Raw genomic sequence first — 27,621 nt, forward strand, 5'->3', positions numbered from 1 at the left:
AAGAGGTGATATTCTTTCCCTACTCAGAAAATATGTGGAATGAACACTAGCCCCAAGTTCCTACAATTTTACTGAACTGCTTTGTTGGATACGAAACCTCTATGTCAAAGTCTTCATCATCTAGGTCCCCCAAACAGTAGGTAGACTCTACTAAGGTGTCCGTTTCCCTGAGTACACAGATGGGTCTTCCGAGAAAAGAGGAGCTTGTCTAATCCTACAGACTTGTCCAGTATAGCTGACAGAGACAGCTCCCTTCTAGGGAGGCACCTAGAAAGTAATAAGTTTTCAAGGTGAAAGTATTCTTTCTCCTCTTTCTTACATTGAAGAGGGACAAAGCAAAGTGCTGTGTATGCATTACTAACTTAATCTGCACTGTTTTATATTTTCACTCCACACCTCACAATCACTAACTTTTTTAAATTGCTGAAATGAAAGGCCTCTTTGATAAAGTTCCCTGATTGTCTAACTTTGCATCTTTTCCCATCCCAAATGTCTTGCAGAATAGAGAACAGAATATACACTGTGACCCCATTATCCATCACAGGTAACTGTTTTCTCACAAATTGGTATTCAGTACATCTGCCAAATACATGTATGACCAAAGAGGAAAAGAGTCCACTGACTGAAATGGGAGCTTACATTTTGAGTGTCGCGTAAGTCACCAGTAGTAACAAAGAAGGGCCAGCAAATAGACTAGGGTGCTAAAGAGTCAGCGACCTTCAGAAGGCACAAATAGGGCAAAAGTTTAGGATGATTAATGGCTCAAAAATAACTGCCTGAAGTCTAAGGTAGGATTCTAATAAACACCCTCAAGCCTATGAAATAATAAAATCTTTTAAGGAAGCAAATCAAAGAAAAACTATACCTACATATATAAAACTCTAGTTATTTACCTAGAACTAAAGTAATTCTTAAGATAATTTCTTCTCATTTCCCTTGCCATAGATGAGAAGTATAAGACCCTGGGTTAGTAACTCTTGGACACTGATCCAATTCCTATAATTGCCATTCTTTGGAATGAGCTAATTGTTTTAAGTGGCAATTACTTGAAAATTTAGTGTGGTAAAACTTGCTTTGGAGAATCACTCATGTCTCTTATGTAAATACCACCATCTCAGTTTAGGAATCTAGGTGCTACCAAAATCCAAGTGGATGACATAAGAACATGGTACAGATAAACACACATTTGTCTTTCATATGGTAAAATATAAATGCAACACCCAACATTCCTCTTCACAAATACCAAAAATTCGTATCAGTAAACTAAAACATCAGATCCAAATATCTTTATTGATGCATTGCTGCAGTCTACACTACATGAAGGAATACACTCCAATCGGGTTTTCTTCCTAGTTTTTTCACATCTTCCTTATATACACTGAATATTAGACATTTAGATGTTAGTGGTGGCTATGCCAGTCATTAAAATTTTGCAGCAAGTGGCTGATACTTAATCTTGTCACTTGTTATGGAGATGGTGTAGGTTAAAAAAGAATCACAGAAGACTACTTGCATTGAAATGTCTATGGTAGTATTAGCCAAAGGTTGGGTTTGGTCATTGTGCCTTTGGGTATGGACACCTATGGTGGTGTTGGGATAAAGGGCCCCGAGGGCTCAGTGTGATCCCTATGCATGGCACAACATAAACTACTTCTAAACAAAATTAGCTTGAGAGCTACATGCCACGAGATACTAGCAGGCAAAAGCCTTAAAAATGTTGAGGTCTTTAAAATAATCATTCACTTAGGAAATAATTTCGAGCTCAGACTATGTGTCAGGAATTTTATCTGAATATAATTTGTAGTCTCTAATGTGAAAGTTTTCCCAAATGTTAAATATTTATTGAATGAGTTTGTTGTGGGGAAGATACTGAAATGAAAGCCGAGGAGCCCTGGTCTAAAATTGACTGCAAAGTCATTATAGTTCCCTCTCTGGGAATCAATTCTATATTAGTTATCTCCTAAATCTTTATAAAGTTTCTTTACACCTAAAAAAATTCTACAATTATTGAGACCATTTTATATATTGTCCTCTCAACAGCTGTTGGGACATGTGTCAAGAAGGCTGTCTTTTGCATGTCTTTCACTAAGACTCTAAAACAGACCTAATTATGCGTGGAAAATTAGTATTTTCTTATTGCCAAACTGATTCTATTGGAAAAAAGAAAAAACATTCACAAGGTAGTATTAATAGCATGTAAGGCACCATGCAACTATGGAGCCTATTTTTTATTCACTTTAACTGAATAGATTTCCTGTAGTCCATTTTTAAATTTCCCTTAGTTCAAAATTCACTTAGGACATAGACTAAGATCTGAAGGACCTCTAATTTTCTTATCTAACTATAGATCCAATAACTGAATTTCCTACACCAGCTTCCAAACATTGGTCTGTGATGACTTGTAGTGAAAAAGAAAAAAGCTCAAGTAACAGTTTTTTCCATAAAGCTAAACATGATATTCTAAGTTTCAACTGTGTTCATTTTGGTGTCAAAATATCCTTCATGAGATATTTACACAAAATTTTATCAACATTCTAAGCAAAACAAAAAGTTGATAACTACAATGGTCCAAAAAAATTACAACAAAAAAATCCACCTTGAAATAGAAATTTTTGGTCAATACTGCCTTAGCCAAAATGCTTCTCAGGTAATCTTTCATTTTATTTAGGACATCTCCGGTGGTGAGGGGGTTTGGTTTTTTCCTGGAGTAATCCCACTTCATCTTCATTTATTAAAAACTGCTTTTTAAACCTTGAGCACTCTGAGCAGTTCCAATCCTAATCCCTTGGAACCGCAGAGAGTCTATCTATATAAACCATTAGAATATATCTAATTCTGCCACATGACAGTTCTTTTAAAAGTTTAAAGATACTAACAATTATATGCAATACAGGCATCCCACCCATTAATTTGCTGTTTTCCAAACTAAATCAAAACTCATTTCTTTAATAATTAAAAGCCTGGATATCTAGTCATTCTATGATTTCCTTTGGGCTATTACTAACACCACCACCACAAAAACCTCTTAAAAGTATGTTTTTTCTGTATTATTAAAAAGTTTCAGACTTGAAATTTATATATTTACTTATAATCCATTAATCCACTAGTATGCAGCAAATATGAGATGAAGTAGTTCACCTTGGCTTTTCAACCCATTTCCAAAAGTATGTACATTTCAGGAGGAATATTTCAATGTTTTCTACAACCTGTAGAGAATTCCAAAAAAGTAATAAAGATGAAAGACAATATGCTGATTACAAAGCACTGCTATTAATTAAAGCAGCTCTCCAAGCATTACTAGGAGGTAGTTTGGGTCTTTTATGCACTTCACATAAAAAGAGACAAACCAAAAAACCCTTAATATTCTACAATTCAAACTTGTAAACCTTAAGTACAAAGGTATCTGAATTATACATAAGTCAAATTTTACAAAGGTGTTCCCGACCCCAATTAGTCTAAATTAGTATATGTTAAAAGCAAAGAAATCTGAATTAAATGTCAGAGTCAACAAAATTCACAAAGCCAGAAGCAGTTCAGTGCTCACAAGTTTATATTTTTAGGTTTGATAAAGATTCTTGTGTATTTTCTAAATACACAGACAAAACAGTTGTGGAAGTTTACATACATGTCTTAGGACACTTATACTAGGTAGGTAAATTACATTAAAAAATTGGTCTTCGTAAAAGATCTTCCCAAAGAGCTTTTACAAACAGCAGGCAGAAGAAAGTGTTCTTTTATGTTTACAGTGTTTAAAATGCTGATTCTCCCATTTCATAATGGCCTCAACCATCCCTCTCCTAAATCCAAAATTTTGTTCTCAATAGCCAGCATATTCCAAATTTTAAGTACCCAATGTCATAAAATTCAGGGCTAGAAAACATCTTTTAAAGTGTGCTTATCCCTAATACATTTTAAACTACCTTGAACGGTTCAACTTCACTTGAAAGTAGGGATACAGCAAGAAAAAAAAACCTTTCCATTTAAAATCCTAAAGTGACTAAGAAAAAAACACCTGTTAGTTCTAAGCATGTATATTATGTACCATAGTTAAGTTTAAGGATCTGGGTGACTGAACGGCACAAAAACTGGGGTTCACATCTAGTTCTTCAGTTAAAAATCATCCTTTTAAAAATGAAAATGCTATAGCCAATTAACAGCATGTGCTACACTGAGGTTGGGTATCTTGCTTATAATCATGTGATGTAACAATTGCTGTACTAGGAGGAAAGAGTATTAAGGATATTTGGGGGAGGAAGGATTAGACATTCAAATTCCTAACATAGCTGTTTTACAGGAAAAAGATGTCTCCATAGACAGACTCCTTTAAAGAGCTAAAATCCTACAAAAGTTGGGGCAATAGAGCCCCCTAAAAAGAGCATGGGCTTCAGAATCAGACCTGGTCAAAATCCAGCTCTACCACTTAGTAACTGTGTTACATTAGTGAAATTAAATTAAGCAAATTTCAACGGAGCCTTTCCTCTTCTATAAAATGGAGACAATAGCACCTACTTATAGGGAATTTGATAAGATAATGTAAAGCGCATGGCACGTGCAGGCACTAAAAAAAAATGCTAGCTTTTGGAATTATTCAGAAAAATAACTTTTTCATCCTATGTTAACATCCTAAAAACATAAATAAAACTTATTGGTTTTAAATTTTATGATTTTTAAGACCCATCTTCCATCACACTTTCCCCTATTATACTACGCCAGTCATCTTCAGGCCTTTTACAGCACATTGTATTACTACAAATTTCTAAGCCCCAATCTTTTCATTTCCTATTTTCTCCCTATTCTCCACCCCTTTCCCCACTTCTTTTCGTCTTGGTATCCATGTATTATTAAACAACTAAGATGTGTCATGCCCCTATTACGCACCAGGCAGTGTTCTAAGCGCTTTACATGAATTAACTCATTCATCTCACTCTTCCTTCATCAGGATGACTCTACCAAAACCAGCTCATGTTTTCCCCCCAGATTTCAGAGCTACTCATTACTGTTCAGTTTCCCCTTCCTATAATGTTTTTTTTTAGCTCTTAATTGCTATGGTGCTAAAATTTAGCAAAATATCTAGTGAATATGAAAAATGAGGGCCAATAACAATGAAAAATCAGGGACCGTATGACGTAACTGTCTCTGAGACTCGTAAGAAAGAATGCATGATCTTGATTTATGAGAGGGTCTGTTACTACAAAATGAATAGGAAATGAACAGTTTATACTCTTCCCCTTCATTAAATAAAAGCTCTAAAATATTTTTCATTTAAAATATAAGTTACAAGAGAAAAATTCAGCAAATGCGTAACACATAATTCCGCCAGGGCTCCACAGACAAAATTTTGAGTATTCCATTGTCACCTCTCTGAGACCAATCATAAGTTCTTAGTATCTATCAACTTCCTGAAATTGTACTGTAAGTCAGAAAAAGAATATACTTAAAAAAATAGAAACATCCAGTAGTATACCTTAGTACTAAACTATTTTTTTAAAAAAGATCTGGAAGGGAAAAGGCAGTCCCCTCGAGATCATGAAACAAAATAAGTTAGGCAGTCAGCAAGTAGAAAAATCTGTCAATTCTGTTTCTGGTAAAATGTTTACTTTAAAGACGAAATTTTTATATAGGCTGAGGCTAATATATTCAAGAGTATAAACATTTTTCCTTTGGATTACCTTTCTAAAAACAAACTCTTAAAGTATATTTCAGTTGACTAAAAATATAGCCAAATCTGTCACAACACAACATAAAAGGTAATGGACAATAATTATAGAATATTTTAAATTAACAGTAACAAGCCATCTACATCAAACCTTGTTTCCAACTAAAACCAAAACAAAAGCACAACAATCCCGTAGTGTACCAAGAGTGTATTTCAATTTACTGTATGCAATCTAACAAAAATTTGGTCATAATTTACCAGATATACATAAATGATTTAAGTAGTAAAAGAAAATTCAGTTTAAAGAGAGTAAGTTCATATCTTAAGGAAAAGTAAAAGTACATTAAGAATGTAAAGCCAAGTCCAGTTTCTATGCAATAAGTGAACTGTAGTTCACTTAAGTGAATCTAATAAAGCAGACTTAGGTGATTTTTAGATATATATCTTTTCTCTTTAATATATATTTATATATAGACAGATCTACCAATTGTAAACTATGGTTTATTTTAAAGGAGAGGGATAAATGGGATGAAAGAAATCTTTATACTATACTTACATATTCACAAAGCAGAACATTTTACGTTTAAAATACTTTTCCATTCATAGTATCTTTGCCCAACTAACGTCTACTTTGGACCCAACCAGAATTACATTTTACTCATTTGTCTAGAACATTGAGAAAAAGATGTACTCTTCAGTCTTAAAAGTCAAACCAAAACTATTCATGTCAGTTTTTCAGTTTTGTAGAAACTATGATAAAGTTTAGGTGACAAATGATGCATCTAACCATGTAACTGTACTTTATCTTTCTTTGATTTATCCAAGCAGAAGCATCAGTGTCTAACGTTAAACCATTTTTCTACTGAAATCAGAGATGATAAGAAAGCCTGTCTCTTAAAAAACCTATCATCTTTTCAACTTTGATCGGATGGAGCACCAAAAGGATTATGTCTGTCAAAGTGTACTTTGCAATTTTTTCCACACGACTAGCATAATTTAGTTACCTGATATAAAATAGGAAAATATACTCAATTTCTATTTAAAAGAAAGCTGAAAATATGATATCCCTCAATCTTATATAATATACAATATGTTCCTGATAAATGTTGTGCATGTTAATATCAATTACGTGAAATGCTGCTGTGAGTCAATCAGCTAATTCATCTGTCATCAGGCTAAATAAGTCTGGCAATTTCAACTTAACACATCACCCCCTTGTACCCTGAAGAATTTAGTTAACAGAATAAAAATTGTAAAGCCTCTCAATGCTTTATTTGTAAGATTTTTGCAGATTGTTGAATCATGGTGACTACTAGAAAGACTATATATCAAGATGTAGTGACTTCAAGGAATTGAAAAATAAATTAACTAAATTATCTATCATAATTTCAAACACTGAATACCCCAGTAAGTATGAAACAAAAGAGAATGCACTTTTTGTGTTAATTTTAATGATAAAAAGGGCACAGGAGTAAAAACCTGATATTTCACTTATATTGCATAACAAGCTAACCAAAACTGGACATGGAGGATAAATTATAAAACAAATCATTTTATCTATGACTTTTCTTTCGATTAGATTTCTGTCTTTTCAAATAGGACTGAGGTATAGTACACTGGCAAAAATAAAAAGAAGCAAACAAGAGTAGTGCCAAAGTAACAGATACCCAAAACCGAATGCCTTGTCAGAAAACGTCATATAGTAACCATTTATCAGATTAGAGCAGCAGGAAAAAGTTACTTCTAAATCATAATCATTTTAGTGGTATTTGTCAACCTCACCACGGTACTTTGCAACATCATTCTTCATTTGTAAAGTAGTAAAATTCATGTCAAAAAGGAAAAGGGGAATGGAGGAAGTCAGTTAGTTCATTCCAATAAATTACCTCTCCAGTTCTTAGAGACATGCCCATCAGCACAAAATTGAGAAATAATACCTAAGACTAGAAGAGACTTGGTTTAAGTTATGAAGCAAATTAAAATGGAAAATACAGAAAAGTAGAACCAATGGGGTTGAAAAGGCCCCTCACTGAAAATCTGTATTAAAAAAAATAAAATTAATAAAAATAAAAATAGAAACAAAACTCTACTAGTACAAACTAGCCTGAGTGGTTTGATGGACAGAGTAATTAGGTCAGCTGTCACTGTACTCTTAATAATGGATTTTCTTCATTCATGTTAAAGTGGCACATGAATGTAAGCTTTTTAAGAACAGGTACTATATTTCCATAGGACCCAAATAGTTACTGTATATCCTATAAATAAAAAATATTTTTACTTTGATAACTGACTGAAGATGTGTGGACTCCATGTAATCCAGCCACAAGGTTGTCTGCTGTACAGTCCTGTGCAAATATAAAAAAAAATTTTTTTTGCTATAAGGCTTTGACCCTACAGTTTTCACAGCAACATAACTACCATCCAGCATGTACCATATTTTGCAAGCCTTCAAGTTCAACAGTTCAAATTGTTGATTCATATTATGTCCAAATGCAGCATCCTTGAGGAGTATAGTAGGTCAGTTAGTCATCTAGAGACATACAAACATCTCCGGATTCATCCCATCGAGATGCATCATTCTGATCTTCTCCATCATCAACCAGCTCTTCGTCAGCTTCTCCTCCTCCGTTCCCCTCATATTCTTCATCCCGAGGGAAATCTGTATCCTGTCCCTGATCTACACCTTCCTGCCCTCCTGGTTGTGATTTATCTGCACAGTCTACACAAACACCATAGCGTCGAGATCCATGTCTTATTCCAACACTGGCTGCTAACATGAAGATCTTCTTACACACCATACATTTGTATTTTTTATCCTTTTTATGCACCTAATTGAAGGGGGGAAAAAATCCAATGTAAGGATAGTACAGACAATATAATACATTTGAACCATTCAAATTAAACATCCCATTTAACAGTGAGTAAATACATCATTATCTTTCTGTAGCAAGTTCAGTACTGGTTCATAAATCACATTCATTGTTTAAAGCAATTTATTTAATAATCTACCTTCCTTAAATTTGCAGGTAATAGTGTTAAAATATCTTAAGCTTCCCTGACACAAATATAGTTTATCTCAAAGATCAGTTACATTTAAAGTTACTTACCAGGGAATGTCTTTTTACATGTTCTCTGCGAGTAAACAGTTTCCCACAAATATCACAGCTAAATGATCTGACTCCCGTATGAATGAGCAAATGCCTTTTTAGTGTTCGTCTGTATTTGGCTACATAGCTACAATGAGGGCATTTTAACTTGTTCATGATTAGAGATGATTCACCTTTGAGAATTAAAAAACAAACAAAAAAAAGCACTTATTATATATTAAACAGAAAACTTGCTATCAAAAGCTTGTCTATTCCTGAGAACAGGGATTATTATAGGGCTACTAGTATCTGAGTTTTTTAGAACCCAGAATGTGGAAGCTTTTAATTGATAAAAAGTATTAAGAATTCTATAGATGTTTGACTAATACTTGCCATTTTCCCAAGTTTCTTGTTTTGGCCAAGATTCAGGCAATAATCCATACTTGAAATCGTTAGAAGCACCTGGTAGCAATCCATACTTGAAATCATTTGAAGTACCTGGTAGCAACCCATACTTGAAATCGCTTGAAGGGCCAGGCATCAGGCCATACTTGAAATCATGTGAAGGACCTAAAACAATTGAAAAGTGATCCTGATGTAATGATGGTAATTAAGATCTGTCTCTTATTAGAATAAAAAAAATCTATATTTTATGATAGAACAGCTTAATATAAAATAGCTGAATTTAAAACTATATTTTAGTCTAAAGCTGAGATGGCCTCATACCTTATTATCCCAATTTATAATATCCTGGTTGGCAGGTTATTAGAATAGAAAACAAACTAAAGTTTAAAATACAATTCAACCACAGAAAAAAAAATTCAGTAAAATAAAAATACTATTTAATGGTATGTGGAGCCACCTGAAACTACCCTTTTAATAGCTGCTGTTTCTAACTATACTATCACTTAAGACCAGTATCAGCTGTGGAATGGGAAACCCAGCTGTGGAATGGCATAGTCTCGTATCAGTAGAGAAGAAATGGGCTAAGGTTGAAGAATATAAATATAGGGTAATTACAAATGTAAAGTTCTTGTATTATTAGACCCTTGTTTGTTGTTTCAGACACACTGGTGCAAGGTAACGGGGAATCTGGGGGTTCATCAACACCTCTCTAATGTCATCCTTAAATAAATAAAAGTCTGGAAAGTAGACTCAATGAACCTTAGGGAATTTGTGCCTGGGGATCTTCAGACAAGCTAAAGTAGGAATCATCTCCTCTGCATTTAATTCCATCTTGAATATGTATGTAATTCCTCGGATCCAGGAATCCTTTGGCAATGTGAAGATATCCAGAATCCCCCATAACTACTGACATCCTATTCCAATTGACCATCAACTGCTGCCTCTGGATTATCTTCAATAGCCATCTGCTTGTCTCCCAGCTCACACTGTGCTGCCTTCCTAGAGTTTATTCTCAACACAGCAATCAGAGATTCTTTTAAAACTTTAAATCAGAGCAAGGACTAACCATCGTACTCATAGTACAAGCCAAAAACTTCCAATATACTACAAAGCCTTACCTGATCTAGCCCTTGTTTCCAAACCACCCCCTTGGTTACCTCTTCCAATCATACTGGCCTCTGTGCTGTTCCACCATGATAAATTGGCTCCCACTTTAAGGCCTTTGCACTTTGCACTTACTCCTTCCCCTGCTTAGAACACTGCTTTCTAGGATATATGCACAGCACACTCGTGCAGCAATTTAATAATTTTCCTCCCATATACACGATTTTATAAAAGAATGCTTGCCAAATGGGTTTTCTAAGAATTCAATTTCCTGTATCTACTTCCCAGATACATTGTTTCTTTTAAAAATTAAAAGAACTTAAGGGGCTTCCCTGGTGGCGCAGTGGTTGAGAATCTGCCTGCCAATGCAGGGGACATGGGTTCGAGCCCTGGTCTGGGAAGACCCCACATGCCGCAGAGCAACTGGGCCCGTGAGCCACAACTACTGAGCCTGCACGTCTGGAGCCTGTGCTCCGCAACAAGAGAGGCCGCGATGGTGGGAGGCCCACACACCGCGATGAAGAGTGGCCCCCACTTGCCGCAACTAGAGAAAGCCCTCGCACAGAAACGAAGACCCAACACAGCCATAAATAAATAAATTAATTAATTTAAAAAAAAAAAAAAGAACTTAAGATTTCCCTCTTAAGGAAAAATTGAAAGTATCAATACCCAACAACACAGAAAGGTCTTAAGGTATTTAAAAATTGCAATTCATTACTACTATTGTAAATTGTTTTGTACCTGGAATACCTTCACCCACTTTTTTTTTAATGTTAGGAAAGCCCTCTGTATCCATAATTATATAATTTAACTGTAATACTGCTTGGGGTAAAGTTTCAGAATCCTAAAGTGAGACACCATATCTATATGTGTGTGATAGAGATAAGGTTGGGAGTAGTAGCCTGTGAAAGTTCATCAATTTTCAGTTTCACATTTCTACATAAAGTTTGAGTTTTATGATTCATAGCTCTTGTCCAAATCAGTACAAAACAAAGTAAGCTCTAAGAGCAAGGACTGTGCCTGTTACTCACCTCAGTATTTCTAATGTCCAAAACATACACCATTCAATTATTTGTTGAATAAATGTATCTAGCAAAGTGCTAACATGTACTATTTTTTACTTGCTCAAAAAACTTGGAAAACTAACCTCATAAATCATGTTAGATATGCTAATATCCAACAAAATATTATTCACTGCATAAGAATAAAGAGAGCAGCCCTAAAACAAGTGATGACTTGATAACTCAAGATTCAGAATTGAAGATTTTTAACACGTGAAATATTTCTCTAGACCTATAGTAAGATACAATAAAAAGCATCCATGGTCCAGGCAAGAAAACCGTATGTGGAATACAAAATGGTAATTCAAATTAAGAAAGCCTCATCTCAAACTTCTTTCGTCTCTCCAAATTCTTATAACCAGTACAAATTACTTTTAGGAAGTATAAGAGCAACTTGAATCAAGGTATTACGCCTTCGAGTGGGATGGAGAAAAAGGATACTTTGGAGTTAGAGGATGCAGAAAATTAAAATACAATTGTTACAAATAAAGGGAGACTTCAAAAACAAAAGAAAGCCACAACCCAAACAAACCAAAATTTAAATGCCCAGAATTGGCAGTACCAACTGACTAGTATCATGGCAGTACCCGCCCACCCAAGAAAATTGTGCCAACGCATTTAGAAAACAAATATACAGTAAAAGTAAACACAAAAACAGCAAATTTCAGGTAACTATTTTGGATTGCAAAGAAGGATACATTTAATGTTCAAACAATCTGATAAAACACCCATTTGAAAACTGAAAAAGGTATTTCCTTTGCAATTCATAAAACTGAAGGATCATTAAGGTCATTAAGTTCTAAAATTGTGCTTACTGTTTAATAACACCCTTCTGGGTACATTATTCCATAATGGCAAACTAAGAAGAAAGCACTTCTTTTTGATGTCAAAACTGTTAACACAGGGGCTTCCCTGGTGGCGCAGTGGTTGAGAATCTGCCTGCCAATGCAGGGGACACGGGTTCGAGCCCTGGTCTGGGAAGATCCCACATGCCGCAGGGCAACTAGGCCCGTGAGCCACAACTACTGAGCCTGTGCGTCTGGAGCCTGTGCTCCGCAACGAGAGGCCATGATAGTGAGAGGCCCGCGCACCGCGATGAAGAGTGGCCACCGCTTGCCGCAGCTAGAGGAAGCACTCGCACAGAAACGAAGACCCAACACAGCCAAAATAAATAAATAAATAAATAAATAAATAAAAAAAAATTAAAGGTGATAATAATTTTAAAAAAAAAACCGTAACACAAGGGATCTCAGTTGCAAAAATACTATTTCTTTTTTTTTTTTTTTGGCTGCACCGTGGATCTTAGTTTCCTGACCAGGGATTGAACCCATGCCCCCTGCAGTGGAAGCACAGAATCCTAACCACTGGACCGCCAGGGAATTCCCCAAAATACTCATTAATGCATTAGAATGTCCCCTAAAGAGAAATGACTCTAAATCAAGGATTTGCTTTTTAAGAATGAAGTGAATTATATGGACCGTCCTCCACTGAATATGTTTATGTGCACAGATTTAAATTTTACATCTGAATTCACATGCCCAACTAAATAAATCCATTCTTGAGCCAGATTTCTAAAACAAGAAAGCAAAGTGCAATAAAGTACTCTTGGCACTATTAGTGATTTTCTGTACAAGAGACAAGTGTTCAAAATTCAACGCATCTAATCTGTAAACTGCTAACTTCAAAATCTTTGTAAATTCTTTTCAACAGTTAGGAGAAACCACCTTAAGGCAGTTTCTTCAGAATTATGGCTTAATTTTGGTCCGTGCACACTGTATATTCAAAAGCCCCTGAGGGTTTTCTGTAAAAGTACCCCCATAGTTGTCCCGGTCCCCATCAATTGTTTATAAAGATTTCCAAAGCTACAGAAACTGAATCACTGAATATCCCATATCCCTTTATGTATCTTCAACAAATGTTAGTCTTGTCACATGTGCTTTCTATGTATACATATACATACCTTTGTGTACTATTTGAAAACAACTTGCATGCTTCATCACTTCACCCCTAAACACAGCATGCATCTTTTAGAACTTCCTCCTATATAAACCATAGTGCCTTTATCACATCTAAGAATTTTTAAAATTGTTAAGACTATCATTTAACCCAGACTACGTATTCACCTTTCCAACTATCCCCAAAATACCTCTTCATTTTTCTCTTTTATTTTTTGGATCAATGATATAATAAAAGATTGACATAATGCAAAATGCATTTAAGTTGGTCTCATTGGTCTCCTTCGACCTAGTGGTTCCTCTGCTTGTCTTTCTTGGCATTAACATTTTAGAATCTGGACGTGCTGGATTTGGAGAGATTCGTCTTTTTTTCTCCTCATGAATAAAGTCGAGTGAAACATTCTGGCAAGTACACTATAAGACATAGGTGATGTGTGCCAGCAAGTGCATCATACCAGGAGGCATACTAAGTTTAATCACTTGGCTATGATCATGTTCATCAGATCTCTTTACTGTACAGATATCTTTTCTCCTTTGGGAATAAAAGTAACCTGTGGTATGATACTGAGACCACGTGAAAATGCTATTACAACAAACTTTCGCCCAGTCATCATGGGATAAGCCCATCAATGGTGGCTTACTATCCAATGATGACCTTGAATTATTTCCCGTGGACATTGAAAAACAGGTGTTTTCCCAATTCTATCATTCTTCTATGTTTATTAGCTTGGCATTCTTCTGTTAAAAAAGCTTTCTCCCTTTCTAATTTACCTATATTATTCTTTGGAATATTCATGGATTCTTTGTATTCATGTGCACTTCCCCCAAAGTAGTTGTTATAAATATCACTATTTAGAATTAACGTTTTCTATAGTCATCAACAACCACACTATTATTTTACATCAAAGCTAACTAAAATACATTAGTCAACCATTCTGATAGTTACCATTCTTATTCCATCTATATACTAGCAGAAAGCCACAAGCTCTATTAACTTAATTGCTTTTGATATTTAAGAGTTTTAACAACTCTGAATAAATGACTCCCTCAAACAAGAAATACCTATCCATTTGTATTTACCAGGCTTCTAAATTCTACAATCAACATAGCTGCCGCAGACTGAAAGTGTTTATACCTAATACTTTCCTTTAAGGAAGAGAAACTGCAGTAGGTCCTTAATAAACACATACACAAATACCTCCCAATCTTCAAATCCTCTTAAAGGTACTCCTGCTAAAATTCTATTGTACCTACCAGCATCACCTCCATCTTGACTGGAGCCGGCTTCAGCCAATAAATTTGTATTCACATTCCTATCACAATCTGGCCCTGAGAGTAGAGCACCATCCAGATCTGAAAAGGAGATACAGAATAATCTGTTATTTACAACCACACAATAGCCATCACCCAGAACACCACTCTCTTGGAATTGTTTCTTATGCAGACTAAATAGAGGATATCTGCAAGTACTGAATAGCTACTATGTGGTTAACGCTACAAGGCACAAAAGCATACATAAGACATGTTTTTCAACCACAGGAACAAGTGCACACTCCACAGGAACACCAGCACACTAGATTAAGAATGAGCTTTAGAGCCTGGCTCCATTTGTACAAGCATGTGCCTCAGTTTCCTCATATGCATCTACCTATATCATAGATTTGATAAGGAAATTTAATTAGTTAATGCCAAGCCAAGTGTTACAATTATGGTGTCTGATACCCAAAAGATAGCTGCTACTGCTAGTATTAAGCACTAGATGTGTAAAACATTGTTTCTGTACTGGTTCAGAAATGGAAAAGACCAATTAATACTAGATTAGTAAAGGAAGACTTCAGAGAAGAGGTAATTCCTAAGAGTTAATCTTGAAATATGGAAAAGCAGCATAAAGGGCATACTAATGAGATAGTACTTTTGGTTCCAATCTGTTATTTCCCTTGAATCTGTTCCATCTCTTCTTTTTCTCTACCGCTGCCTTAATTCAGGCACTCATCATTATTCTCCTGGATTAGTTAGTGAATTACTTCAACAGTTTCTTGGTCCCCTTGCTGCAAAATACAGTGCTCACTCTTCATTTCCCACAACATTGCCAGAAAGATCTTTTGACAACATAAAACATGTTGCTCCTTTACTTAAAATCATCAATTCACCAGTTTTTAGGATAACCTTCAAACTCCTTAATTTAGAATACAAGGTCCTAATATTCAGGTTTCTATTTATGAATCTAGCATCATCCCACTGGTACTATCTACTCCTCAAATCAAAGTCTCAGAAGACATTTTTCAAATGCCACTTTTAATAAGCAATCTCTCCTCTACCTCCCATTCAAGACTCATCTTTGGTGTCACCATCCTATACTACCAAGAATTCAAGATGGAGACTGAAGTATGTGTTACTTTCATTTCATTCAATAAATACTGAGCACCTTGGAGGTCACCTGGTGATCTTAGAGTGGTACTGGTGGATCAGCTGGCAAGTAGAAAGAGTGAGAGTGGCCTGTGCTGTGAATGGAAGATGAATTAAAGATACATACAGACAATCTGAGAAATGTGACTGTAAAGGGCAAGAGTGAGATATAGGGTACAAGTTTTGGGTTTTTTTTAAGATGGAATAAACAAACATGTTTAAATACTAAAAGGAATAAGTCACCAAGAAAGGGAGAAGACACTGAAGAAATACTGCAAAAAGAAGGAATTATCCATTTTGTAAGATTGCTAAGGAGTCTGGGATCCAGAAGCGTTAAGACAATCAGTATATACAGAGAGAAGTTTGAAGACAGGCACTTAAAGACTAAATGTCTATTGGCTTTTATTTTCTCGTAACTTAAAACAGTAGAACGTGAGGTTACTGCCTAGAGTAAATGGGTTGGAAGTCAGAAGGAACAGTAAATAGACACAGACTCCTTTCCTGTTCCTTGAGAGCAGGGATACTATCTAGATTTTATTTTCCCAGTATTTATCATAATGCATGACAAATAAAAGGCTTTTCAACAAATGTTGTTAAATGTTGGCTTCAGTAGTCTGCCCTTTGCAACCTGTGTTACTAATTTAAACTTATGAAGAATAATTTCTCCGGAGTTCCCTGGCAGTCCAGTAGTTAGGATCCAGCAATTTCACTGCCGTGGCTTGGGTTTAATCTCTGGTCAGTGAACTAAGATCCTGAAAGCCATGTGGCGCAGCAAAAAAAAAAAAAAAAAAAAAAAACATAATTTCTCAGTTTTCTGGTATATAATAACACTAAAACATCGATTAACTGAAAATTAATTAATTGGAATTTAGTGGCTTTGCTTTCCTATGAAAAGTTAAATATACTTCAATAATCAAAAAATAAAATTTAAATCATTATTTAAAAAATGTTACTTTTCCCAGCATCTTTTGAAATAAGTCATTATTCTAAAGTGTACAGTCTGTTCCGAGGGCACTTCTTAAAATTCTGCCAAGCAGGTTTGTAAATACAGGGTGTTTCTATTTACGTAATATTCTATAGTGATTTGTTCAAGGCTTTCAAGTATGAAGATTTAATTTGTGATCTTTAATGCTACATGGACACTAATACAGAATACCTCAACCTAAAAACTTAATAGATGGCAAATGTATTCTTTCTGCGTACAATAACAAAATCACATCCATACTACAGATGTTAAAACCCATTTGAAAGGTACCAACTACTTGGTTCTTGATACCAAAAATAAATCTTAAAATAGGTGAGCTCGTCCAGGTTGACAACAGCTTTCAAAAACCACGATTAACTTAGGCATCAATACATCATATCACTGCTGTACCTTATTTGAAATCACAACCCACCTAGCAACTTATTTTTAATCAGCTGAGTTGATGTGAGTAAGATAGAAGCCAGGCAACCAACCAATCACTTGATACAAGAATACATTCTGGGGGCTTCCCTGGTGGCTCAGTGGTTAAGAATCCACCTGCCAATGCAGGGGACGTGGGTTCAAGCCCTGGTCCAGGAAGATCCCACATGCCACGGAGCAACTAAGCCGGTGTGCCACAACTACTGAGCCTGTGCTCTAGAGCCTGCGAGCCACAACTACTGAGCCCGCATGCCACAACTACTGAAGCCTGCACGCCTAGAGCCCGTGCTCCACAACAAGAGAAGCCACCGCAATGTGAAGCCCCCACTCGCCGCAACTAGAGAAAGCCCCGCGTGCAGCAACGGAGACCCAACGCAGCCAGAAACAATAAATAAATAAAATAAAATAATTAAAAAAAAAAAAAAAGAATATATTCTGGGATTTCCCTGATGGCGCAGTGGTTAAGATCCCACCTGCCAATGCAGGGGACACGGGTTCGAGCCCTGGTCCGGGAAGATCCCACATGCCGCGGAGCAACTAACCCCATGCACCACAACTACTGAACCTGTGCTCTAGAGCCCGTGAGCCACAACTACTGAAGCCTGCACGCCTAAAGCCTGTGCTCTGCAACAAGAGAAGCCACCGCAATGAGAAGCCCACGCACTGCAACGAAGACCCAATGCAGCCAAAAAGTAAATAAATAAATAAATTTAAAAAAATATATATATATATTCTGCTTCACCAGGAACTCTTGGTCATCATCTTTTTCTCAAAAAAGTAAACTCTAATATACTTTGCTTTTGTGACATTCATGACCTTCCTATGGAAATCTTTCTCTTAATGTAAACTTAGCAAAAAGGGCTGAGACCTCTTTGCAAACAACAAAAGACCTTTTTTGAAGAGCTATTAAAACATTAGTTTTATAAGAAAATAGGAGGTATATGTACACTATGTAATACCATTCAAATAATCAGAGCTAAATGCTAAGCCACGTGCAATTTCTTCTATTTTTACAAACGTATTTTCTTCAGTGAACAGATAATAGCTGACCCCCTCCATAAGAGAAAAAAAAAAGGTTTTATGCATAAAGTCTTTTTGTATATGCAATCTCATTTAAATTTCACTACATATTTATATAGTTAAGAATATTCTTATCCTCAACCTTTAAGAGGAAACTAAAGCTAGCGCAGAGTGCTGCACTGTTTGTTAACTGTATTACACTGCCTCCTGACAACATGAGCACCAAACCTGGCACTAACCAGGCAATTAAAAAAAAAAAAAAAAAGTACAATCTGCAATGTTGGAAATGAGAGTGCAGAATTATAAACATCTTAAACTTACTTTCCTAGTGATACTTGATATCTACTGCTAAATGAACAAAAACAAACCTACCTACACTCTGTGCCAAACCAGCCTTCACTCTATTAACCTCTTTACTTAACAAAAGCACCTCCAAAATCTTAAGTGTACCTAGTTATTACCTGTCATTGTTCTTTAAGTAGTACATTTTTGTCTATCTTCAAAGCAACTTCCTCCTTAGAATGCACTTTTTTATACTTCTCTGATTAACCATGTATTGCATTCTTTAAAAAAATGACATCTTATTCATGGGTTTTTTAAAAACCTGATTACCAAGCAATGCAAAGAGAATGAGATGAAAAAGAATAGTATAAATCTCAGTCTCTACCTTCTCCCAAATTTATAACAATCATAACTTAACTTTCTTCACAAGGAAAGAGTAGCAATATTTACCCACTTCACAAAGTTGCTATGAAAAGTAACATTAGAAAATAAAAATACTGCATAAATTATAAAGTGCAACATAAATCATGATGTCCTTAAATGAGTTTAATCTTGGTGCATGTGGCTATAGGTTTCCCTTGGACCACATTGGGCTAGCATCACTTCCAAAGCATCTTTGGTGCTTAGTAAGGCACCTGCCTGTAGTGCTAAACAAAGCTATGTTGGGAAGGAGGTCTCCCTGACCGTTTGCTTTTGGTTCTCAAAATTCCAAACATAAGGCAGGTGTAGACTAATCCAGATTTTCTTAAAACACAAATATTCTTGAAAAGAATGAAATATGAGAGAGGACATCAGAAATCAAAGTTCTAGAAATAACTACAACTCCATCCTACAAAAACTCAGTAAGGTCTATTCAACTTTTGTTTTCATGTAAATATATACTAGCAACAAATTTCTCTGAAGACAGTTTCAGAGAACTAAGTCTGATTTTTTTTCATAAACAGTTATAGATTTTTTTCTATTCATTCACTGTTTTTGAGTTTTTTTCCCTTTCAGTGGAGAGTAAATTCAGTTGCAAATGAATTATACAAAGCACCCCTGACAGTTCTATAGCAGCCTAGAAACTCAACAAATAGCAGTTTCCCTTTACCTCCAAACTCGATGATTCAAATGACAGACTAGGCTCTACTGTTTCTTCTTTGCTTCTATTCAAACAAGGCTGTTATTTCTTCCATGACTGGGCCTTAACAGGTCTCCTCGGGACACTCCTCTCTCCAATTCATAAACAACACCCTCCAAATGCCTTTGTGTTAAAGGCAAATATATACAGCTCGGATCCCTAATTTAAAACCTCTCACTGCCTCAGAGTCTATAAAATAAAATTCACAATTTATTACCATGTCAAACAGAGAATTACAATCTGGCCCTAACGTTTGACCCAACCTCATCTACCCCTACGACACTCCCCTTTCTATTCTTTCACCCACTTACTCCAATTTCTCGCCACCTTGCACCCTCTCCTGGTAAACTCCTATACAATACAAGATCCAACTCTATGAAGCTTTCTCCAACTCTTATGAGCAGTCAGGAACCCCCCCCCCCCCCCATTGCACCCTCTGCCATACTTCTGATTTTAACATTTATCACACTGCACTGGTATGTTTCTACCCCACAGCCATCCTACTGTGAACAAGTTCTCAATCTTGACAGCAATATCACCTGACCTGTTGCTCAGTTTTTTGCAGATTTAAATAAAAATTTTATTACCAAATTTCCTCTTATGATGTGGAAAGCTATTTTGGAGTCCCAGAAAAGTAATAATATGTGATTATAACATAAAATTTCTGGTCACCCCAGAATATTAAAGCTATATCAGAAAAAAAAAATTTAGTCTTACAAAAATTTTCAGGGGTTGACACAGGGTTTAGACAGCTTAATCCCATCAACAGGCAGAAGTCACAAAAATGCTTTTATAACTGATCCACATAAGGCTTCCTCAACACACAGCTTTAGTCTGGCCACACAAATTCTATTTCTTTAAGGCTTATAACTTGAAGAGAATGATCATTAGTGTAGCCACCTCTTGGATCAGATACGGCAGACAGGGAAGGGAAAGGAACACTAGGCAGAGGAAAGTAAAGAAGGAAAAGAAAGATGGCAGAATATTCCTATTACCATATAGTTACCTATTATCATCCTTTTAAGATTAAATATTGAGGAGTCTTATATATTAGTATAGTTTGCAGTCCATTAGCTAGTGGTGGACATTCATTTTTCAAAATGAGCATCAGGCCTTCAAACTACCATTTAATACCCAAATGTAAGGTTCTAGAGAAAAATGACTTTAAGTCACTTGTAGTTCATCCTTTGTAACATACTCAACCAAAAGGATGCCTGCAACGTAAAGCAGTACATCTGGAATCCCTTAAGAAGAAAGAACTAATCCAGGTCCATAAACCTGTTATGTAAAACACTTGGGCTAAGATGTAGAATGCATAAATTTTCAGATTTTAGGCCAGTAATAACTACAACACCCCCAGTGGGTGTAGGGTAGTAACCTGTAATCAAAATGGTATTTCTGCAAGGAAACATATGGATATTCACATTTTAGGAAATAAGTAAAAAATATAAATAGGTGGTTTTGCTGCCAAGTGATTATCAGGTTTTGTTGCCAAAATGATTTTTAAAAGCTTTGATTTATAGCCTCCAAGATTTCATAATTATGAAATTTTCTTTCCTTCTAATTAGAGACATTATGTGTGATGAACTCAAGCCAAGTTAAGTGGAAACATTTTAAGTAGTTCATACAGTAACTTTATATGGCATGGCCAAAATATTGGAAAATCTCAAATCAGACGGCCAATTTTCAAAGTTGTAAAAATGTTTAAATTTAAAAAAAAAGATCATTTAAGAAAGCATTTCAAGATTCTGCAACATCTGAAAGTGATGCCGTGTATCAATTATCACCCCAAATATAGAAGGGCATAAGTGCTGGTAATTCACTACTTCAAGTATGACTCATTAGGATATCTTAAAGATATATAATTTGAGCATTCTTTTCTCAAAGTTGTTTTCTAAATACTCGAATTAAATGCTTTTTAACCAAAAGACAATTACACAAATTAAAGATGTTAAAGCTTAAACATGAATTCAACTCTACTTGTTGGAATTAATAAAAATTCACAAATGCCACAAAGCTGTTTTCCCATCCAAAGTACAGATGAGAGAAAGGAACGTTTAGATTGTTTAAAAGAACCCTAAATTATATCCTTTGATCAACTAAAACCACCTTGCATCTGAGTATTTGTACGGCATCATGAAAAATTCAATTATCTAGATGAAATTTTACCAGCTTTTATTAGATAAAAATTAATTATATAATATACTGTTGCATTTACTAGAAAATGCTTTTGAGGAAATTCTAGATTATACTACTTGGTGTCAACTATACAAAACCCCACTGGAGAAATTCCTTTCAGAATTCAGTACCAGAAAAGTTTGTCATCCCACAGAACTGGTATGTTTCCTCACTTTGAAGGGTTTCTTATCATCTTAGAACCAACAAAAAGCAATTTTAATTAGGCTAACCATATTAACACCCTTGGCTAGCACACTTCTTTATTGCTAAATTTTATTTGTATTTTGATAATTTGTTTCTTGTCATTCAAAATCTTTGTTCAAAATGAGGTATGTATTGCATGCATACATAAAATGTACGTATTACATGCAGAGTACAGTTATTTACAATGGGGGCAACTTGCCAGTGTGACTGGCACAAATAATACAAAAATACAGATTCAGAAAACCCAATGTTCCATGAGTCCAGAGTAGATCAAAAATGGGATTAACACACCTGACTTGTTCTAACAGTACAGATGAACACACTGTGTGAAACAATGTAGGCATTAGTTATTTTTGCCCCTACAATTTAATTTCTAATCTTAGATTTACATGTACTTTATTTGGCTGAAATTTGTTTTCTGGCTGTAAATCAGGAAGATGAGGTTTTGAAATTTTTACATTATCAAAGGAACTCATTAAATGACTCCTGTTTTTCCTATTTTATTACCCAGAATTGTTTTTCCTAACAGTTTTAATTATCCCATAAACCCCAATAAGACAGTAAAAAAGACAGAAGTTTCTAACTTTTCCTGAGTTCCACTTCCAAATATCTTCATATATCAAAAATGATTTGAAGGGAATCCCAGTATTGAGTCAAATAATAGGTATACTAGCTTCTTTAAGATTAAAAAAAATACCATCTGAATACAATCCCTAAACCTTCCTATCTCAATATCTCAATTATATTTATGAGGCATCCAAATACCACCTTCAACATTATATGACAAGAAGACAACATTATTTAGAGCTGTGATTTACAAATAGTAGGCTTAAGAATCTGGGAAGTCACAGTTCCTACAAGAGACCCACAAATCCAAATATGCCAAGCACTGCTTATAGACTAAATGTGTAATTCACCACTACTTTTCAGATGTTTAGGTATAGAATTTTAAGTACGTTTAAAAGCATTTATTTCACTGAAAAATTTCACTATTTTTTCAATAAGTGAAAATGAAAAAAGGTATAACCATTAATGTGGAATTCATTAAAATGTTACAAGTTTTAAATGGACCTCATTTTTTAAAAGACTGGGTCACTAGTTTATTAACTGCCAAGGTTTTAATGCCAGACAGTCCTAACATGGAACCTGCCTCTATTTTTACTAACTGAATGACCTTGAGAAAGGCCTTAACCTTGGTAAATACAGACCCACTGTGTTCTTTACTGGTCAGAATTTGCCTGGAGAGTTCTAGTCAATTCTGTGCACCAAAATTTCAGGGTGAAACAAACTGTCTATGACTGTTAAGAAGGGTGTAAAAGGGTTTGGAGTTCACAAGGTGGGAGGTACAGGACTTAGCCTAGAAGAAGGGGACTTCAGGGGAATTTTTTAAATGTTAATATCTGAAGGGTTATCAGGTTGATTAGAGAGATTAGAGGTCAGGCTCAGATTATACTACTAAAAATGGTAGAATTAGGAAGTTAAAGAGAAGCAAATTTTAGCACAATATAAAGTAACTTCCTAATAATGATATTCATTCTACCCTGGAACAGGCTGCTTAAAAATGTATTCTAAGTATTAAAACAAAAGGTCAGGCTGAGGCTATAAGACCACCTATCTAGAATTTGGTAGAAAGTACACTGCACTGGAAAACTGATTTTAAATAATCTCAACAGCCTTTAAAGGGGGACTAAGATGACCATGTCAGCTATGTTTTTGTATTTGTCATTTTTCATAATAACCCTATAAAATAAATAGCATATTCTAAAGAAGAGGAAACCGAGGGCACGAGTTTAGCTTAATTTGATTATGGTAATATAGTAAGTGGCAGAGCTCACTTCCCAATCCTGATTCAATTTGGGCTCTTTCCTCTACATCAGCGGATTTCAACCTTGGTTCACAACACAATCACCTGCAGGGTTTATAAAAGTTTCAACAAACAGGCCACATCCCAGACCAATTAAATCTATATCCCTAGCAGAGAGATCCAAGAATCATGACGGCCTGTAAAGTTCCCAAGTAATGCCAACATGCAGCCATGATTAAGACCCACTGCTCTATACCAAAAGTTGGCAACACTGGAACACACCCATGTTCATTTGTTTACATACTGTCTGTGACTGCTTTCATGCTACAATGACAGACTTAAGTAACTGACTTTATGACCAACGAACCCAAAAATATTTACTGGTTGGCCCTTTACAGTAAAAATTTGCCAGCCTCTGGCTCTGTATCATATTATGTTCTAGCTCTTACAGGACCCATTTTCTGCCACTGAATGAAGGTGTATTCAGAGGCACTAAAAAGTTGTGAAAAGTTTTAACAGCTGGAATGTAGCACATCACTGATACAACCAAACTTGTGAGTTAAGCAAGGTTCATCATATACTAATGTGGTATCAATGACATAACAGAATTTTCATTTATAAGATATTAGAGATAAGTTAAAAGCATACTAGACTACCAAAAATTAATTTGTGATAGACCTAGTCCATTGATACAGCTAGGAGTGCTTGCTAAGATAATCACTAGCAATGTTATTTTTGAAAGCATGCACTGTGGTTCAAATTACTGCTTTTCTTCTCTTTGAATCACTCCAATTATGTGTGGCATTAATTTTAAGAATGGGGTTAGCTCTAATTAGTTTTGTCAGTCAACTACTATACAAAAAAATCTGCTAACTCCTTATATTGCGTGTTATCTATATAAATTAAAAAAAAAACACACTACAGGGTTCCCACCATACTACTAAATGATTAATTCATGCAGAAAAAGACAATGTAGCTCTAATTCTGAGAACTGCTTCAAGGTCTTCTACATTAAAAATTAAGACAAAACATAAAGTGCTCAAAGCTTTGAGCACTTTATGTAGTGTAGTATTAATAGTAAATAGACTTTCTTAAGAAAGTCTATTTACCATTAATACTTTAAAGAAACTACTTCTGGGGTTTTATTGCTAAAGACTTGATAAGTAGGAGGGGAAAGATCAGCAAATAGTATTCATTACACATGCATGCTGATTTTCACATGATTAAAAATTTCTACCAATGAAAATTAAACCCAAACCTAAACAGCCAGAGGAACCATTTCACAGGATTATGGCATTTTGCCCTTTGGGAACTAACAACAATGATTCTCTTTAACAGAAAGTACTCCATCCCCAGATGATCACCATCATGTAAATCAGACACTGAACAGTTATGCTCTGAAGCAACACAAGCACTAAATCGTATATGACAGTGGTAGACAAGTCTGGGGTCCACAAAGGAAAGTCTCAAACCCACTGGGCTACTTCTTCAAATAAGTTAAACACAATCAAATTAAACGTAAAGAAAAGTTTCAAATCTATTTTCACTCTTCAACAATGGTCCCTCACTCACTCCATTTTTTAAAAAACCCGCACTACAAATGTAATATGCTAAGGTTCTTATATATATTCCTTTGGTAATATATTGAAGAGAAAGGTCTCAGAGGCCTCTCTCTTACTTAACTAATGTAAATGAGAATGAAAATGAGGTAACAGTGGGACAAACTTAAAATATTCCAGCTTCTGAAAGATTTATGGGGAGCACAGAACAGTAGCTCTAAACAAAGTAGAATAATCCCATTAACATTTGCAAACTTCTATAAAACAAGTATATGTTTACGAAGAAAACTGAGAGTAAAGAATATTAACTAGATCTCAAAAATGTCCTGAAATGACAAACGGATCACACATTACAACCAGAAGATTTTATCTTTTCCAGCACTGGGTACAAAAAGTGATCAGAGGCTAAAGATCAGGAAAGTCAAAGAACTATACATGGAGTCCACATTCCGTAAAATACGGGCAAATTCCTATATTTAACACAACCTTTGAGAAACTCACATCTACATGCTTAGAGAAAAAAACTAAGACATGCCAAATCTTACATTTAGTATAAGATTATGTAAGATATAATATGTGCTTGTTTGAGTGATTTTCCTCCCTTCTATTATAAAGACTCAAATTTTAGTATTACTTATGTATATTATTTTTATAATGAAAAAAATACTTTAAGAATACACACAAGATTATATCCAACCAGAAATAGAATGAAAACTTAAATACCTTTGTATATACAATATTTACCTGGTTCTTCCTTGATGAACGACAAATCTTCTTCTGGATAGGCAACAGATGGCTGCATCACTGAGCAATCTTCTAAATTTGTTTCATTATTAGGTGGTATATTATAAATAAATCTCTTCGTAGCTTGGGTTTTCCTCCTTGTTTTGCCAGTCTCTTGAATTCCCTGGGAGCCCATATTATTCCAAATAAACACTTTTGTTTGACCTTGAGACTCATTTTCTGTCAATTCAGGTGAACCATCCTGGACCCAACTACTGTCATTCATTTGGTAGTTTTCTATTTGGCCCTCGTCGACGTTACAACCATCATTTTCAATTTTTACATTACTTGCCAAATTGGTAAGATTCCGTGTTGCCCAAAAACTGGCAATTTTTTGATCCCGTGATGAAGACAGGCCATCTCTGTTAACTGGTTTTCTATTATTATAGTCCACAACTACAGACTCTGGAGCTTCTGATTTAATGCTTATATTTAAGGCATCTTTAATGAAATTTCGGCAAGTTTGAACAACTTCACTCATTTGAAGATAGCTGGCCACTGTCATTACTTCAATGGCATTTTGGCTTGTGAGCACCAGGTTACCAGAATACAAGAAGTCCAAGATGACTGAAAAACCTTGAACTGCAGCAATATCTAAATGGGTAGTATTGTTTTGGTTAGGGCTTTCTTTGTTTGAAAAGCAATATAAAGTCTTAAAGAAACGGCTGCCTGCAACCAGGATGTTCTTATGAGCTTTAAAGATTTTTCCGCTCACCACAATGCTGACATCACAAAGAATACCTTTCTTCCTCTGTTCATTTAGTTGTCGAAGAAGTTGATAGCAATAAGAGTTCTCATTTGGCCTACTATTAAAGTCACAGTACCCCTCCTCTGATGGTATTTCTGACTCCTGTAATAGATGGAAAACATTAATATTAAATTTTATTTACTTTTTAAAGCCATCAGACCAAAGACAACAAATCATTATCAGTAACTTTTTAAAAAGCACTATCAAATACACTAATTTGTTAGTAATCATTACATATGGAGACTGAAGTGTTCACAATCCCAAATATTGAGAGGAAAGGAGTGAACAGCTTAGCTTGCTGCAAGCCACTGTTAACATAAAAAAAAAAAAAAAAGAAACATCCCAAGTATCAGCAGAATTTCATTTAAAGAATATGTATCACATATCATGCTATCTTTTCAAATATAGCTGAAGACATGGATTAAGAATTATTTAAGGGACTTCCCTGGTGGCTCAGTGGTTAAGAATCCGCCTGCCAGTGCAGGTTTGAGCCCTGGTCCAAGAAGATCCCACATGCCGCGGAGCAACAAAGCCTGTGCGCAACTACTGAATCCACAAGCCACAACTACTGAAGCCCGCGCACCTAGAGCCTGTGCTCCACCACGAGAAGCCACCGCAATGAGAAGCCCACGCACCACAACGAAGAGAAGCCCCTGCTCACCGCAACTAGAGAAAGCCCACGCACAGAAACGAAGACCCAACGCAGCCAAAAATAAAAATAAATAAAATAATAAATACATAAAACTCTTGGCAAACATTGAGTCAAACAGTTTAGGTCAACAAAGTTAATTAAATCTAACTAATGATAAAGTTAAGACCCTAATAAAAAATGTGCTTCAAGCTAC

General features: G+C 35.4%; 1 protein-coding gene across 2 annotated transcripts in view; it reads right to left on the reverse strand.

Moving 5' to 3' along the window:
• Nucleotides 1-3,532: 3,532 nt before the first annotated feature.
• Nucleotides 3,533-27,621, reverse strand: part of ZBTB10 (zinc finger and BTB domain containing 10) — a 42,029-nt gene continuing 17,940 nt past the window's right edge. For both annotated transcript variants that reach the window (XM_082363407.1, XM_082363408.1), the window contains 5 exons: nucleotides 25,990-26,878; nucleotides 14,522-14,620; nucleotides 9,136-9,312; nucleotides 8,764-8,936; nucleotides 3,533-8,484 (listed from right to left, as the gene is read on the reverse strand). In XM_082363407.1, coding sequence (XP_082219533.1) covers nucleotides 8,179-8,484; nucleotides 8,764-8,936; nucleotides 9,136-9,312; nucleotides 14,522-14,620; nucleotides 25,990-26,878 — 1,644 coding nt within the window. In that variant the 3' untranslated portion in view covers nucleotides 3,533-8,178. The remainder of the gene's footprint in view (nucleotides 8,485-8,763; nucleotides 8,937-9,135; nucleotides 9,313-14,521; nucleotides 14,621-25,989; nucleotides 26,879-27,621) is intronic.

This window comes from Balaenoptera borealis (genome assembly GCF_965194805.1).
Source record: "Balaenoptera borealis genome assembly, chromosome: 17".
Lineage (NCBI taxonomy): Eukaryota > Metazoa > Chordata > Mammalia > Artiodactyla > Balaenopteridae > Balaenoptera > Balaenoptera borealis.